Raw genomic sequence first — 18,174 nt, 5'->3', positions numbered from 1 at the left:
CTGAAGAGTCCGGGAGAACAGAGATGGTATTTGTTGATTTGCATTCATAGGCTGAAATTACAGTGAAATACTATTTGTCACTATAGTTTAGTGCTCTTCAGGGTAAACTACAAACAAGCATTGGAAATGCAATAGATCTCGGATTTATTTGAGTTAGAGCTAATGGCATTGTAAATGGCAATGTCTTTTAGCCATGTGTTATGGAGTGTATGCATGTGGTGTGTAGTGGAATTATGTGGGTTGTATTGGAATTGTAGCAATGGTGGCATGCTGAGCTTTAGATGAATATGTTTAAAAGTAAAGTGCACCATACTGCGATTGCTACAATAGTTAATTGTGGATGCGTTCACAATTGATGTGTGCACTGATGGCTGGTGGTGTGTGTGCCTGTAGAAATTGTGCACTGATGGCTGGTGGTGTGTGTGCCTGGTGGAAGCATGCACTGCCGGCTGGAGGTGTGTGTGCCTGGTGGAAGCGTGCACTGGTGGTGTGTGTGCCTGGTGGAAGCATGCACTGCCGGCTGGAGGTGTGTGTGCCTGGTGGCAGCGTGCACTGACGGCTGGTGGTGTGTGTGCCTGGTGAAAGCATGCACTGGTGGTGTGTGTGCCTGGTGAAAGCATGCACTGACAGCTGGTGTTGTGTGTGCCTGGTGAAAGCGTGCACTGATGTCTGGTGGTGTGTGACTGGTGGAAGCCTGAACTGACGGCTGGTGGGGTTTGTGGCTGGTGAAAGTGTGCCCTGGCGGCTGGTGGTGCGTGTGTGGTTGCGTGTGTGGTGGTGAGTGTGGTGGTGAGAGTGTGTGTTCTTGTGTGTGTGTGTGTGTTCTTGTGTGTGTGTGTGTGTGTTCTTGTGTGTGTGTGTGGTCTTGTGTGTGTGTGTGTGGTCTTGTGTGTGTGTGTGTGTGGTCTTGTGTGTGTGTGTGGTCTTGTGTGTGTGTGTGGTCTTGTGTGTGTGGTCTTATGTGTGTGTGGTGGACTTAGTTCGAGTTTTCGTACCCTGCACACTCACACACTGCCCCTACACACTCACACACACTGCTCACCCTACACACTCACACACACTGCTCACCCTACACACTCACACTATGTTCACCCTGCGCGCGCGCGCACACACACACACACACACACACACACACACACACTCTGCTCACCCTGCACACTCACTGAAATGTGAAACCTTTGACTATATAGTGAAACAGAAATATGAAACTTTTTTTAAGAACATAAAGAGGGTGTTTGTGAGCATATTGGCCGCGGGACGTGTTTTGAGAAGATTCTCGAGTGGCAGGAAGGCGCCATGCGAGCGAAAACCAAAGCGCTTTGAAAACAAGTGTCACTGCTACCCCGCTACATGTCACTCATTTTCATCGAACTCTATGGAACTCTGGGAGAAAATGCCGCGCGCGCACACTCTCTCACACAATAAGACGCACATAAGCTCTCTCAAACACGTCAATCCCTGCAACAATAGCGTTATGCTACCAATCTATCTTTCTGGCGCTTTTAACTGAGCATTTGTTGCAAAAACACAGAAAGAGCTGGGAAGACCGTGTAGCCATAAGTAGCCGTTGTGGGCGACTCTGAAAGGTTATTTGTATTGATATGAATGTGTGTGTCACTGATTCTGTCTTCGTGTCTTCTGAGGTTATACAATGATGTATGGGCATAATATCCAAACACCTCCCTTAGGGAGTGTTCCGGGGGCTCTTGAATTAAAGCACCCTCTTCACCTAACCACCAAAAGCTCCCAAGCTTGTCGAGCGCCGAGCTGCACACAGGCACTTTTAAGTTGAAAATGCAGTGTTATCGTAAGGTGTGTGAGTGTTTGGTGCGCTCTCTTAAGCATGTAGAACTAACAAAACCAGTGTGTTCTTTAATTATGGAAATGGCAAGGGGGGGAGGGGGAGTGGCAAAGACAGTCAAGGATTGAGAAAGATGGAGGGGGAGTTATAGACAATGATAGACAGGGAGCAACAGAGACAACCAATGACAGGCACTGCGGCGGCACCGGGCAGGAAGCGGAGACAGGGACTACGGGTGTTGGAGGTCAGACAGAGGCCAAAACAGACACCATGAACAGGTACTGGAGAGACGGGGCCAGGAAGAAACACGAAATATAGGTATCACGGAGAGAGACGGCCAGGAGGAGAAGTGACAGCGAGCTAGAGAGGGCAGCCAGACACCACGATGGAAAGCCAGAGCCAATGATGACTCGATGACAGGACCAGTGGCGCAGCTACGCTGCCACGCGCCTTAAAGCAGCATGGGTGGCCCCCCTCCATCCCTGGGTTTGGTAATACAAAAAAATAAATTATAACGGGCACAGTGGGCTCCTCTTACACCCGTGCCCCGGTGCCACTGCACCTGCGGCACAATTGATAGCTCCACCCCTGTGCAGGAATGAGACCAAGGCCCGCAGAGATAAGCATAGTAAGGACTTCTGAAGAGTGGGCAGGGGAGAGACAAGCAGGGGTGGGTGTTCAATGAACGAGGAGCCACACTCGGAGACAATCTGGGACACAGACTGGTGAGGGGGAGGCATAAAAAACACAAGAGGCAAGCAAAGTCCACATTTGTAAAGCGCACAATCACCCGTAAGGGTCTCTAGGCGCTGGGGGGCCGTCGGGAAGATTAAGCGAGCTATTGCCCAGAGTCACATGGTGCTGGGCTGACCTGCCGCCGGAGCCGGGGATCGAACCGTAGTCCCCAGATTCCAGCGTCAGTCGCCCTGGCCGCGGCGCCACACCTCTTCCACCAAGTCCAACGCAGAGGTACCCTGGTGCAGGGAGAGACCGCCTGAGCAGCAGCGTAGCCGGTGTCAGAGGCCCTGGTGCAAGGAAGGAGATGGGCACCTAGCGCCTGCTCGAATGATAAAATACAGCAACAATCAGGGGTCAGTGTGCGCCACTGAGTTCCGGTGCCACTGCACCCGCTGCTCCAAAGGAACCTAAGGCTTCGCCTGGAATTGCATGGGGCTGATGCTATAACCCTCTTTAGCTAAAAAGCATGCAAGAGACACGAAGTCATGAAAACCCGTTTTTCTAAATACCAACTTGGGACATTTAAGTTACATTCTATAATGGTTTTGGCTGGATGTTCGTAGAATAAAACACACTCGTCTTTTGTATTGAGTGATGACAGTGAGAAAAGGAAGTAGCAAAAAGCTTAGTTCAACAAACCATAGCGTCAAACGGTCATATATAATGCAAAACATAAGAATACAATCTATAAGACAGATGTAGGATACACCCCACAGTTCTGATGGGAATAGGTGAGTTTATCGACCAAACAAAGACACGTTTGTTGGATGAGTTACTTTGAGTACATGGTCAAGAGGCTAATGCGGGGAGAGTGCGAGGACAAGCATGAAAAACAAGCTCTTGGCATTGCTGTGGGGAAGGGGGAGGAGAAATGCGACACGGCCTGGTGGCCGTGAAAAGTGCGAAATGAAAGCCTTTGATGCAGCAGGGGGCGGAGCGGTTCCCTTTCAAGTGAAGCTGCTGGCGACACCACGCTGGGGAAGCAACAGATGGCTGGCTTTCATGTGCACGCGCTTTTTAGGTCAATGCGCTTGCGCATTGAGCTTGCTTTTCACGGGCACAGCCAAATGGTTAAGCTCTCGTTAAGTCCCAATATCTCTCGCAAGCTCAATGCGCATGCGCATTGACAGGCTCGACCTAAAAAGCACCCATCTGGTCATGGATTCTGTGCTCTGATTGAAGCGTATTGTACAGGGCCACAAAGACCTGGTTCTCTAACGCCTCTCCTCTCCTCTGACGCTGCTTACCATGAATGAAATGGACACTTTTCTAACATAGCCTTACATTCCATATATAGCCATCATTTAAACTAAATAACTAAATACAAACCTTCTGGGTTGTTTCAAAATGAAAGAACTGCTTGTAATAGAAACTTATACATTACGACTTCAGCCGTCTCTAGGAAAGCTCAACAGATACTTTTGTTGGTGGCATTTACAGACTTACACACTACCTGTTGTCAAATGAAAATCCCAACAGATGTAGGTCTTCATAATGCACTTTTTCGGAAATCTATTGACCAAAAGCTGAATATTATGATTTCCACAATAAATCTATCAATAAGAGTCTAATAATTGAAGTCCACTTTATTTCGCCTACAGGGTTAATTTTTCTGTGCGCCTTTTTTATTTTTTTTAGTGTCTAATAATAATTTTTTGCAGCTTCCCTTGTTGACAGCTTGTCTTCTCTTGTGGCATTGCTTAATGAAGATGTACACTTTCTATGAATATTTAGTACAAATTGTATCCAGTAACCAAAGTAAACCTATTCTGTAGACCATGAAATTGACATGTTTGTTATCTTTAACTTGGTGTTTCAGCGAGGGTGGATTCTTTAAAGTGCATCTTACATTTCCTCACGATTATCCTTTGAGACCGCCAAAGATGAAGTTCATTACCGAAATCTGGCATCCTAACGGTAAGTTAACTTTTCAGAAGTAGGCAGCGTCAGTTCAAACATATCTGTACTTGAGCAGATGTATGAGTACTTAACTCTTGACAATAACTTCAGCAGTGGTACATGGAGGGTGTTTTGAGAGGTTAATATATGTTTGTGAAGGGTTAAGTCTTTGGATAGTGATGCACTCGGACCTCCCAGTTCTCTAAGAAAAAACGGCCTTTATTTATTTATATATGTACCAAGATGTTGCACTGGAGAGTGTTTTTCAGTCATTTGGGAAGATTTGCAGTGCAAGTGGGAGGCAGCTATTTCAATGGAAGAAGGCTACAGAGTATGGTAGCAAACACTTTTCCTACTGTAGGTGAAAGGCTGTACTCTCAGTGAACGCGCAGCAGGGCGTTAGCTTTCCATTACTACTATTGGCAGGTAGATGGGTATACTGTCTTGCATCAGCCTATTCCAAGTGGTTCTGTTATATGCAGCTAGTGTGGTGGTTACATTGCCATTTGAGCCTAGCCTAGTTCATAATGAGTGGTCCAGGTCCACATAGACGCACAGCACCAAGTCTCCAGGAGGGGAGCAGCAAGTGTTGGTTCCCTGAGGTAGAGAACAAGAGATGTAGCTCCTCTCATTAGGCCCACAGGCCTCTCCGCTCCCTGCAGTCCTCTTCCTGGACTAGGAAGCACAGGGACCAAGATTAAGTATCCTGGGGATCCCGGCAAGAGTAATAATCCGAATGGCCGTGGTGATGTCTGGATGCTGTCCTGCTGTTCTGTCCAGTGCTGTTCCTTTCTATGGTGGTAGCCCCTATTTTCTTTTTTAATGCAAGGGTGTTTACACGCCACAGAGAATAGCAAAGTCAGTAGGGGTGACAAAGCCATTTCCCAAATTTAGAAAGCAATGAAAATATTGTTTTCTAAACTTTTGAGATTATTGTCGAGTTGCCTGATGTAGCATGCGTGGTGTAGTCACACAATGCCACGGCTGTCCTGAAAGTATACAACACAAGACTGTATTAGTCTCTAAAATGAGAAAGCCAAGGCAGATTGAGATAGTAAACTTTATCCAAGTAAGAAGCTGCCATAAACTATCACCAAATGCCCCCCTCCCTCACTCTTCCTACCCCACTATCCCTCTTCAAATCTACACATTCTAAACCCTGACATCATTAAACCATAGGTGCCAAGGTCACAACACATGGTCAGATCACTATATTAAATTTCCCCCTTAAATGGCATACAAAACAATAAATATCAACTCCAACATAAAAAGGTGATTCTACCAAAATCCAAGGACACTAATCATAATGCAAAACAAAATGTACCCGGCAAAAAACGGGAAAAACTTATTGTAACAAAAATAACAATATACAATAAACACACACATATCAGCAGAATTTGGAAAATTCCAAATGATCTGAACCGAATAGGTATCCTTCTGACACGATTACTCCTGCGAGCACTAGTTTCAGTACCCCTACTGAGTTAGTTTTGGAAACTGATACAAGAGCTTATTGTCTTCATTCCTGCTGTTACCCAGACTACTCCCAGTAACAGCATCTGAACCATTCATTGTCTGGCCTGTGGACGGACTCTGACTTAGACTCTGCCATATCTTTACACTTCACCACTTTTCCTGCATTCCACCAATATCGACCATTCACTTTGGCTGTACTTCCACACTTTATTAACCATAACTAATTCCCTGAAATTCTCTTCTCATTACTTAACGTAAGTACCCTTCTTGGCCAAAGCCCTTCTAATAACTTTGAGTAATCATAGTTATTCTAGGTCCCCCAATCACCCAACAACTTCGCCGTCTTATCTCCAATTACAACATCAACATAAGGATTAACAAAATTAGCAGGAATGCCTGTGATCACGTCATCCTCCATGACAACTAATGCCATATCCTTGAGATCATCTTGGATTTTGTCAAAATATTGATCTGACTGATTATCTGAAGTCTAGAATAGAATGATGTCAGGATTTAGAATGTGTAGATTTGAAGAGGGACAGTGGGGAGAAGGTAGCGTGAGGGAGAGGAGCCATTAGCAATAGTTTGTGGCAGCTTCGTATTTATCTACTTTTGAATAAAGCTTTCTACCTGAATCTTCGTTGGCTTCTTGTTCCCACTGTCACTCTTCAAATCTACACATTTTATACCCTGATATCATTACACTCTAGATGCCAAGGTCACAAAACATGCTCCGATCACACCGACTTTTTCATCTTTTAATATGGGAAATTGGACATTGGCATTACCCTCTCAACATTGTCAAGCGGTACTTCTTCTGGCTTTGTCAATGCCTGTTTTTTTTTTAAAGGGGTGTATACATGATCTTCTCCCAGCTAAGCTGACACCTACATTTGTAGCTCAATTAAAAAAATTTGGTCACTAAGTGATAAGTTGTGCATCCTACGTAAATAAATATTTCGTGACTGATGGGTTTGTATGTTAATAACCATTTCTTTGCTTGCTAAGTACATTTTGAATAGTTGTGCAATCCCATCAACAAGTGTACATTTTATTTGGTTTCTGTTGCACATACATACAATCTTTCTCCTTGCTTTTGTTTAATTTAGTTGCAAAGAATGGGGATGTCTGCATTTCCATCCTTCATGAGCCTGGTGAGGATAAGTTTGGTTATGAAAAACCTGAAGAGCGCTGGCTTCCAATCCACACGGTGGAAACCATCATGATCAGTGTTATATCTATGCTGGCAGATCCTAACAGCGACTCTCCAGCAAATGTTGATGCTGCAGTGAGTGTTCTGTTTTTTTTTTCTTTTTTGAATGTTGATTAAACGTTGGTTTGACTGTTACAAAGTGTGCAGTGTATAACCATACCAGAGCTGTAATTACTCACAACCTGTTGTTTTTAAACCATAATTTTGGCATTGATGAGTGTTGAGCACTCTGATGTAATCACTACCTCTCTTTAATGAGCAAGTTCATTAGAAATATAGTTACTTTAAAGTCAACTTTGCACCCTTATCTCCCCTGACTGCCATTAAAAGCAGGAATAATCATGGTTGTTGCTTGTCATGCACCTACTAAAGTACACACTACTACTTGGCCCTAATTATTGCCAGATTCAAATGTTTATAATCTGGCTATAGAAAAATCCAGATATATATCCCTATGTTGAATGACGTCACAGGCTATTAGTGGGACTGCTTTCCCTTCCCAAACATTGTAAATTGCCAATTTCCATCTAGAAGAACCAGTACTCAAAAAGTGGTTTATTATCAGTTTAGTCTCCGATGTGAACACATCAACGCATTTCGGCTCCTGAAAAGCCTTAGTGGGTGGTTATGCATATATATAATATATATTCACGTCTTTGTACACTTCACGTCATACTTGAAAGAGACTCTTTGATCTTAAATTTTGTGGTTCATGGGAGTGCTGGTTTTCTTGCTCTTTCTCCTCATTTCTTCTTCCCCAAGCACTCCTATCATTCCACCCACTCTCCATCCTGTTCCCGGTGATTTTTTTTTTTATTGATTTTTTTTTTTACTCCTCCCTCCCCTGTGCACTTCTTCCAATCACCTCCCTCTGCCTCAGCTCATTAGGGCTCGCCTGCTGATGCGCTTCAGCGCATAGCTGGCGAAGCTCTATAGGGGCTTATCCAGTGTTTATCCACTGGCGATTCCACTGGCGATTCCTTCAAGTGCATGTGCTTTTTAGGTCATTGCGCTTGCGCAAGCCCTAAAAAGCGCGTGCACAATGCCACCAGCCGCCTGCCTGCCTGCCTCGCATTACCACATCAAAGGCAGCCCTCCGAGCGCATTTCTCACCCCCTAATTATTCACGGCCGGCCGGCAGGCACATCAAAGGCTGCTGCTGCCGTGACTCGCATTTCTCCTCCCTCCTCCCCTATCACTGCCCAGGCCGGCCGTACTTTCTCTTTACAAGGGCACCCATTCCTGAATCACTTGAAATCTCTCCACATTATTTGCATTTTGTTAATTAAAAAAATTAACTTCAACACAGCGTTGCACATTTTTCTCGACTTCGGAAGGATGAGTCCCAATCTCATTTGTACAAAGTGTTGTAATGGGATTATTGGAGAGTTAGAGAAACGTGCTCACAAGTTACATTTTTATGCAAATCATCTGAGTAAATAAACAATAGCATGGTGCCGTTTGCGTCCTTGACTTGATCTGGTTTTTATTTTTATTTTGCTATTATTCTCACAAAGGCTAAGGAGGTCTGCCTACTTTAGTATTAAGTGCTATACGTCGCATAAGCAACAGCTAACCATTCACTCACCCACGCAACGCCACTCACCCATGCAACGCCACTCACCCACGCAACGCCACTCACCCACGCAACGCCACTCACCCACGCAACGCCACTCACCCACGCAACACCACTCACACACGCAACGCCACTCACACACGCAACGCCACTCACACACGCAACGCCACTCACACACGCAACGCCACTCACTCACGCAACGCCACTCACTCACGCAACGCCACTCACACATGCAACGCCACTCACACATGCAACGCCACTCACACATGCAACGCCACTCACACATGCAACGCCACTCACACACGCAACGCCACTCAACCACGCAACGCCACTCACCCACGCAACGCCACTCACCCACGCAACGCCACTCACCCACGCAACGCCACTCAGCCACGCAACGCCACTCAGCCACGCAACGCCACTCAGCCACGCAACGCCACTCAGCCACGCAACGCCACTCAGCCACGCAACGCCACTCAGCCACGCAACGCCACTCAGCCACGCAACGCCACACACACACGCAACGCCACACACACGCAACGCCACACACACACGCAACGCCACACACACACGCAACGCCACTCACACACGCAACGCCACTCACACATGCAACGCCACTCACACATGCAACGCCACTCACCCACGCAACGCCACTCACCCACGCAACGCCACTCACCCACGCAACGCCACTCACCCACGCAACGCCACTCACCCACGCAACGCCACTCACCCACGCAACGCCACTCACCCACGCAACGCCACTCACCCACGCAACGCCACTCACCCACGCAACGCCACTCACCCACGCAACGCCACTCACCCACGCAACGCCACTCACCCACGCAACGCCACTCACCCACGCAACGCCACTCACCCACGCAACGCCACTCACCCACGCAACGCCACTCAGCCACGCAACGCCACTCAGCCACGCAACGCCACTCACCCACGCAACGCCACTCACCCACGCAACGCCACTCACACACGCAACGCCACTCACCCACGCAACGCCGCTCACCCACGCAACGCCGCTCACCCACGCAACGCCGCTCACCCACGCAACGCCGCTCACCCACGCAACGCCGCTCACCCACGCAACGCCGCTCAGCCACGCAACGCCGCTCATCCACGCAACGCCGCTCACCCACGCAACGCCGCTCACCCACGCAACGCCACTCACCCACGCAACGCCACTCACCCACGCAACGCCACTCACCCACGCAACGCCACTCACCCACGCAACGCCACTCACCCACGCAACGCCACTCATCCACGCAACGCCACTCATCCATATGCAAAACGAAAAATGTCAAACTCTTCTATTGCGAGACCTATTGCATTTTCAATGCTTGTTTTTCTTTTGCTCACTCAAGCATGTACTTTTCATCTTCTTTAAAATTGTATTTATGTACAGTGTGTCAGTTAAAGAAAAGTGGCTGCTGTGCATTACCATGCACGTGTGCATATGTTTTGTGAAGTGCGCATTGGTGATGATTTGCATTGGATTTTCAGGGATAAAAACACTTTGCAACAATGCCAGCCATGACTTTCCATGCGAATAGCAAAACACATTGGCAAAGACAATAATTTGGCCATAGAGACCTAAAGGTACTCTCTTTTTTTCAAGTGCATGGCAGTAATGACGGACATTCTGAGGGAAAATACTTAAACATCCAGTTGAACTACTGGTTGGTCAAGGCAATCTTTGGCATCAAGGTGTGTCAAGATATTGAGACTCCTGGTTCTACAAAACCCGGGACTCCAAGTAAGATATACATAGTTGACAACCGTGCTAGTTCCGCTGTTGCTCTAGAAAGAAGGGCAGCTGATGTATATCCTTTTGAGGAAAGACTGTCTTCTATACACTAGAAATATATTCAACTTACGACTATTTCTGACTGCCAGACAGATATCCTCTCTTGGGCTCTGTGGCATTGTGTATATTTATGGACCATAATGCATTACTTCACAGGAGACCTCCAATGGTGTCATAGAACAGGAGTTTAAGAAGATTATTTCGGCTGATCTTCTGCAACTCTTAGTTATTCCATTGGTGAGCCAAAGAAAGAATATGTTGACCGCGAGTCTCCTTTCAGAATATCTTCCTTCAAAACTAATCTTCACAAATGTGTTGGGGCAGTTTTGGAATGCTCATTAGAAACAACTGTCATTATAAAGGAAATGGTGGATGAGTGAGATTTGGTATTGGTTTCTAGCTCGCTAGACCAAGGCTTGTAGGTGTCTGCTGTTTACGTGCTGAGCCATCAGGCACTAAGGCTAATGAGCTAAAAAGCATCTGAAAATGACAAGGTGTGTGCATAATGACTGTTCTCAAAAACATTCTCCGGAAGATGCTGACAGCAACTCAATCTTTTTGCACTGCAAAAAATGCAATTGACTTTGGACCCATGTACCTAGAACAATCTCCACAGGAAATGTTGTTTTCATAGACTGAAACGGAATATATGGTCACTCTTTTTCAAAAATACCTTTCTGCAGATCAGGTGTAAACCACACAAAACCAAGATGGCTTGCATTTCTCCTAACTGCGCACAACAATGCTGCTATCAAGATTCTTATGTCTGGTCACAAGAATGAGGGTGAAAACACCTGTGCAGGTTATGTCTCTTATGCAAGATGTCACAGAAGACCATTCACCATAACCTACTGTTCTTGTATCGCATGGAATATCACAGTAGAACTACTGCCATCTAAATGTACCCACAGACTGCCTGTCAAAAAGCCTATTTAAAGCATTGCGACTTTTGGAAAATATACTTCCACCCTTCTACTCAATACACCTGGAGGTATTGGACTCATTGACACTGCCAGGCATTCTGAAGTAACTGAGCTCCCATATTCCTTAAAGGAGCTGCTTATTTTACATTTTTTGGGGCAGAAATATAGCAGATTTGTACCTACATTTAAAGTATTAGAATGTAATTCCAATTAGCTCATTTAAAAAAAAAAAAGTTGCCCTCCTGCAGGCATATTTTCAAAAAGTTTTTAATTTATCTCACACAATGTGTTCAGGGTAGTCTGTTTATGAATTTAAAGACCATGCCCGTGGCGGAAAGCTAGATTTACAAGTTACGTTTCCTTACTTTAACAATCCCTTTGAGCAAGGTCATGCAAAGAAATCTGAATGTTGCTGGATAAAGGACATTGTTGCACTTTCCTATAAGTCTCCCCCCAGGCCACTGTTTGCTCTTCACCGATCTCTCTTTAATCAGTGTGGGATTTGAATCTAAGGTTTTGAAAATCTCTTGCTTACCATTATTTCCTGTCTACTTGCTGTGCTTCCTGCATCGTAACTCATACTGTCATTCGAATTACAGATGTATCTTTTGACTGTAAGGGAGTATGATTTTAAACTTGGCACTCCATTCTTGAACAAGATGACATAACAAAGCCATCCATTATCTGACCGTAGCCTCCTTTCTTCCTAACCGCTGCGTCCTCTTCATTCCAATTTTACAGAAAGAATGGAGAGAAGATCCCAACGGTGAATTCAGGAGAAAAGTTGCTCGATGTGTGAGAAAAAGTCAAGAGATGGCGTTTGAATGAGGTTTCTACGAGCAGGTAAATGTTGCAACCCCACACCACTTACTTTGTGATATTGGTCTCATTGTTTTGTTTAACCACTGCTCTGACAACCACTTGTAAAAAGACAAAATATCAATTCCTCATTGCTCTTCCCATTGCACCTAGAGGAGCTCAACTGTAATCATTTCCCAGCTCACTGTGATCACACACCTGAGGCATTACATGCATGGAAAGCCAACACTAATGACTGGCAGAGTGGTATGTTTGTTCTGTTGGTCAAAAGCCATTGCTCTACTTTAATGCCAATTTTTAATAACTTTTCTTTGCACAACATTGAAATTCAGTGTTATTTGCCTACCACTTAAGCTTCCTTATTCTTAAAGCATTCACAGTACATTACCCTGATAGTCAAGCCCAAACAGGGCAAAATAATGTTTCCCTTCTTTGGGAGAATTCTGTCAGTCCGGTTTAAAGTGACCTTGACTACGGTTAAAACTATTCTAAGGCTTCTCGGAATCATTGAAGCTACAAAGCGACTGTTCCACATTAAAAATGTTGCATATATTAAGCTACTGCCTATGTCTCTGTTCTGTAGTAAAGCCTCTAGAGAAAGGACTGTATGGAATTGTGCTGTGCAAGTTCTCAAGTTTATCAAATTATGTCATGAGGTCTTTTTAAAAGATCAACACATTTTTTAAATGTGTTACAGTCAAATAATTTTTGACGGTTATAGGCTTTGATGCTTCCTTTAGCCTGATAAGCTAAAAAAGTAAAACCACACCACACCCGTAAAAATATGATTGTCCATGTAGTTTGAAATGAACTAGCATGTGAAATAGGTTTGCCTTGTTGTATCATCTTATTACACTTATGTAAGTGATATACGTTATTTGCTGGGCTCTTCTGGATATTCTTATATGGCTTGGCAGTCGAAATGGAGCCAGGGAGGAAGGGGAAAGATATATTAAGACAAAGGAGGTTGAGTTCTGGTATTTGTTTGAAGGAGAATACAAATATCCAGATTAGCCCAGCCAGGAGGATCCGATAGGGATATAGAATTCCTCAGTCACAGACAAGGAACCAAGGTGATTGAACCTGCAATTTACATCAGAAGGTGTGGCAGTCCATGTGGGTCCAGTCGCACAGTGAGGAAGGGATCCGAGTGATGGGCGTACTGTTGTCGTTTGGTCGGGGCCTCTCGAAACGGTTCCTCACTGTGCAGCCGGGCCCACACAGACTGCCAATCCTTGTGTTGCACGTCACAGATTCAATACAGGAATTCGCACTCCTTAGTCTTCACCTAACCTCGGCCTTCATCCCTTGATCCTTATCAACCACAAAGCCATCTACATCTCTCACTGTCATTCTGATGTGCCTGCATCCTTTCCTCTTGAATTGCTGTTTGCCTTTACGGATTGTACTTACGACTGTTTCGGACAAATTATAATTAAGTCAGGATAATGATGCAATAATTTCAGTGGATCGAAAAGCTGTCGACAAACTGTAGAGACACACTATAACAATTCCAAACTGGCGAGCTGTACTGATATGAGGATTGTGGCACATACATTTGACATTAGTATTGCTCACTTTGAGTACTGATCATGTTTTATACTTCTCTGTAGATACTAGCGAAAACATTACTGTTACCTTAGGGACCGTTGTTCTTTAGAAGTTACCTCTTAGACCAGGTCCCGATGTATTCTAGTCTTTCTTGTGCTATAAAACATAGGATACAAGTAATGTCTTCTCAATCGCAACAGGTAGTCAACTATGTATGCAACTCTGAAATTGGTCTACTTGGGATGTGGGGCATATTGAAGGCACCGACCCTTCACAGATTCATCAATTTAAAGGAGTTGTTTGCACTGGGTACCTTTAGATAGCCTTATAAAGGGACTTTTGCTATGTGTGAATCGAGGTAAGCAAAGACTTTCTATGTCTGACTCGACCTGTTCTTTAAACAACTGAATCCCTGACTCCATATCATTGCTTTTACTATCGAATAAGCCCCAGAGAAAGAAAAATAAACCTTTGATGGCAGACAAAAAGTTCCCAGCACAAACGCCTAATTCTCTACTTCAGGTCAAGCTGCTGACCTGTCAGCTCTTTTCTTTCTCTGCGTGAAAGGAGAGCCATATCCAATGATACCCCCTTTCCCTGCCATTTGTAATTCCTCCAGCCTGTTAAATATATTCATAGCATGTTAAGTTGATGCTTTTTGTAGAGCTCACATTTATCAACAAAGCATCTTGGCGCGAAAACCGTAAATCCGAAAGTTGATAGGCTGTATGAGTAAGCATGTAAACAGATATGTTAGCATGTAAATAGATTATATTATCTTCCTGAAAACCAGGTAAATTCCAGTAAGATACAGACGCGAAGAAAGGGTGTTCCACATCAAAAAGTTTCCACAGGAGAAAGGCTCTCATTCTAATTTTTATTTACGAGGCTTTAAGGAGGGGGGGGGCAGCAAACACTCAATATATGAACACATACACCTAGAGGGCACATGAGCAGTGCTGGAAAATGTGACTGAGGTAGTATGAGATAGGATGAGATGAAAAGGATATAGCGGTCCTCCTCTTCCAGATATGCTTTATTGACGTATGTGAAGAGTTGTATTGTAGCATCTGCTTTAACACAGCAGAACTGAACCTTTTCTACAATTGTGCAGAGAAGCATGGGTTTCTGGTGCTCTAGTATGGTCACCCTAAACAGCAGACCCTGATGCTAATACTGCACATATCCACACCCCATGCAAATGTGGGTGGTCATTTCATTATCCTTGTTACTAAATCTACCCCCGACCCCCGTCTCCCTGCCACTGCCCTTTGTCCTTCAAAGATTATCTACTTTGATTAGGTGTTTCCACGTGTAGGACTATCCATGATATATAAAGAGCTGGTTGCATTTGTTGACCATCACTCAGTCCTGGTAGTAGGTTGACCACCTTGCATGGAGGCACATTCGGCACAGTAACTCTTAACATTCAGGACCAAGGATCAACATTCAGGACAACAATTCAAAGTAAAAGGTCGATTTCACAACGTATCTGAGTAGTTCAAGCAATGAAATGAAAGTAAGTACACGAGCAAGTCAAAGTAGGTTATTTTGTTTGTTTGCTCAATACTTCTATGTAATATATAAACCAATCTGGAAATGGTATTATTTAAAGATTAAAACAAAAAAAAACTAGCAAACAATATTCAAATGAATCAAAATGTGACAGACAACATAATGTCCCACGATTCTGACTCTTTACTGTTTGCCATGAATTATAGTGCCAGCAGTGTTGACAAACTTGGACTCGCATCTCATTGGCAATACAACTACTACTCGTAGACACATATTGAGTGAAATGTAGAGCAAGTGGTTAGAGCAGATGTGAGGGAAATAGTGCATTTGCACGTGTGCATGAATTTCATGGTGATTGTCTCTGGCTGTCAGGCAGGCAGGCACAGACTCTGGTCACACATCATTCCTAAGCGTACTCTGTGGAGCACTCCCTTTCCTTATTTATTAAGGACCTGTAATCTGAACAAGTGTAGTGGTTTTATACACTGTTTTTACTGTCTCAAAAACTTTAGAATCGGTTTGCATGGTTCTCACTTCAAGTTTCCTGCTCATGCTCCTGTCCAGACTGACCTTTTGTGTAGAGTGATGCTTCTCACAAGAAGTCGCACTCGGGCTGACTCCTGCTTAGAGCATCTAAAATAGAGGCACACTAAGCAAAAGGTATCTGCACCTGGCTGCCAGTAGCCTCTCGAGGAGTAATTGGGGATAGATAAAAGGGCAGGCCTGACACAGAAATGTCTTCTCAAGCACAACAAACAGCAGCCACCTCCCTAACCCACTCATTTACCAAATAGCAGCACTCCGGAAAGAATAATCGGCAGTCCCTTACTAACAAAAGTCCTCATGAAATTTCTAAGGGTAGCTTTGTCTCCATTTTCCTCATTTCAGTGTCTGGATCACCGTCCTCCAGCCACAGGAATGCAGTCAGTACACTTCCACTGTCTATAGAAGGTGTCCTACTCCTCTGTCTTGTGCCATTCCAAGCCAGGGCCATCTAAAATAGATCAGACTGGCTTCAATTCTCAGGCTAACTTACACACAGAGCTCTACTACTGTACATGCGCTAAACATGCTCTACACGTACGCACTCGATGCAGACACAAGATGTCAGTGCAAGGTTCTGAGCATAAGCCTAATGGCAGAAGTTTACTCAAGAAGGGCTGGTCGGCCACACTCTGTGAAACAGGTAAAAAGAGCCGGTCACACTGTCGGTCCCAAAAGCCTGTCTACTGTCACCACCGCTTTGGTGTGTTATACCCTGGACAGGAACAATAGACCTCTGTCCAATATGGGAGGCATGTTTGGTCCGACCCTCCTGGTTGCTGAGCAATGACTGGCCTCTGTAATTCGAGAGTGAAAATAAGTCTAGGATATATGTGCAGACCGGCTTTTAGGGTAGGGTAACATACATTTCTCTCATGGAGTAGGTATTCCCACCCAGCACCATCCATGTATCCATCCAAGCACCCACCCAGATCCTTTCACCCATGTACACTATCCCCATAGTCTCCATCCATCCATCCATCCATCCGTACGTTCGTTCGTCCATCCATTCCCCTATCTATCCCATACAATTCTGAAAGAATCATCGAACTTATTTAACAACATGTTCAGGGTAAATGAAGGCAATGGAAAACTTTTTGGTCAAAATGCCCTTGAAGGACTCCTCAAAGAACGTTTTAAAAATTATCTCCTCCTAAGACTTTAACTAGCCTCTGTAATAAACACTTATTACACTCCGACACATGTCCCCCACCTTTGTACTTTCGATCACCCTGTTGTCTAATCTATATGCCCCATATCTACTGCTCAAGTATACGGCGCTCTTATACCCTCATGGGTCTTGTTCATGCCATAAAAACATTTTAAATAAAATAAGTCCCATTACTGAACGTAATCATGTTATCTATTTCAGCTGAACTTAGTATTATTACTCTGAGTTATGCTTATTATAGCAACCTTTTTCTGGACGTCTCTCCATTGTGTCTCTGGATTCCTGCATCTCACAACCTTTCATGTAGAGTTAACATTTTGAGCTTGGTCAAGCATTTTACATAATTCCATGAGTTACTTTTAAAGTCCTGTGACCTACTGAGTGTTCAATATATCACAGACCTAAGTGTACACCAAAATCTGCACCAGGAGGTGACAGCATGAATGAAAATATTAAGAAGTATCAATGTTATCCCAATGGAACACTACCTACTCTTCAGAGATGCAGCTGTTCCTGGTAGCACAGGCAGATCAAAATCTCACCACTTTTGCAGATGTCGCCTTGTTAATCAGTAACTACTCTAATGGCTTAAACCTAGGCCATCTGCTTAGGTCCTTGCATGTAGAAGCTGGTGGCGTACTAAATGCCATCACATGGTGTGCAATGCAGTAAAAACGAGGCTCGCCCTTCCTCAGAAAAGTGCTTGCAGGGCCCCCATAAACTATAGAGCCCATATGTTGCTCCCACCAAAAATAAAGTATGCGATCTGCCCCACCAAATAAAGGTGCGTGAATTTGGGTGAGGCTAGGGAACGGGGTATAAAAGAGGAACCATCACAAAACAGCTGAGGAACCTTACCTCTTGAAAAAAGCAGAAGGACTAAAAGGCCAAACTCTGTTCGACTTATGGATCACTCCATTCTCATTATGCTAATGCTGTTAGGGAGCCAACATTAGATGTGAAGGAGTATAGAACTGCCTTGCAAGCTGATGGGTCAGTGGGCACAATAAGTGGCAACAGCGAGGGGATTATACAACTGTTCCACAGGTTAAAACTGCAAGTGTAATTCAAAGGACTCGTACCAGTGTTTGTAGTGTGCCTAACAAATCTGGCTATGAATGTAACTTCAGTGA

General features: G+C 44.6%; 2 protein-coding genes across 2 annotated transcripts in view; one reads left to right on the top strand and one right to left on the bottom strand.

The window, feature by feature from the left end:
- The window catches only part of ANAPC7 (anaphase promoting complex subunit 7), a 250,367-nt gene that overhangs the window by 202,950 nt on the left and 29,243 nt on the right, over positions 1-18,174 (bottom strand). The window lies entirely within an intron of this gene.
- LOC144792464 (ubiquitin-conjugating enzyme E2 G1-like) overlaps positions 1-18,174 on the top strand; it is a 59,098-nt gene that overhangs the window by 17,550 nt on the left and 23,374 nt on the right. Inside the window, exons 3-5 of the mRNA XM_078667495.1 lie at positions 4,359-4,456; positions 7,024-7,202; positions 12,184-12,285. Of these exons, the coding sequence (XP_078523621.1) occupies positions 4,359-4,456; positions 7,024-7,202; positions 12,184-12,270 (364 nt within the window). The 3' untranslated portion in view covers positions 12,271-12,285. The remainder of the gene's footprint in view (positions 1-4,358; positions 4,457-7,023; positions 7,203-12,183; positions 12,286-18,174) is intronic.

The sequence above is a fragment of the Lissotriton helveticus genome, chromosome 11 (genome assembly GCF_964261635.1).
Source record: "Lissotriton helveticus chromosome 11, aLisHel1.1, whole genome shotgun sequence".
In the NCBI taxonomy this organism is placed as follows: Eukaryota; Metazoa; Chordata; class Amphibia; order Caudata; family Salamandridae; genus Lissotriton; species Lissotriton helveticus.
Note: the sequence above shows the minus strand (reverse complement) of the source record. Positions and strands in the feature narration are given on the sequence as shown.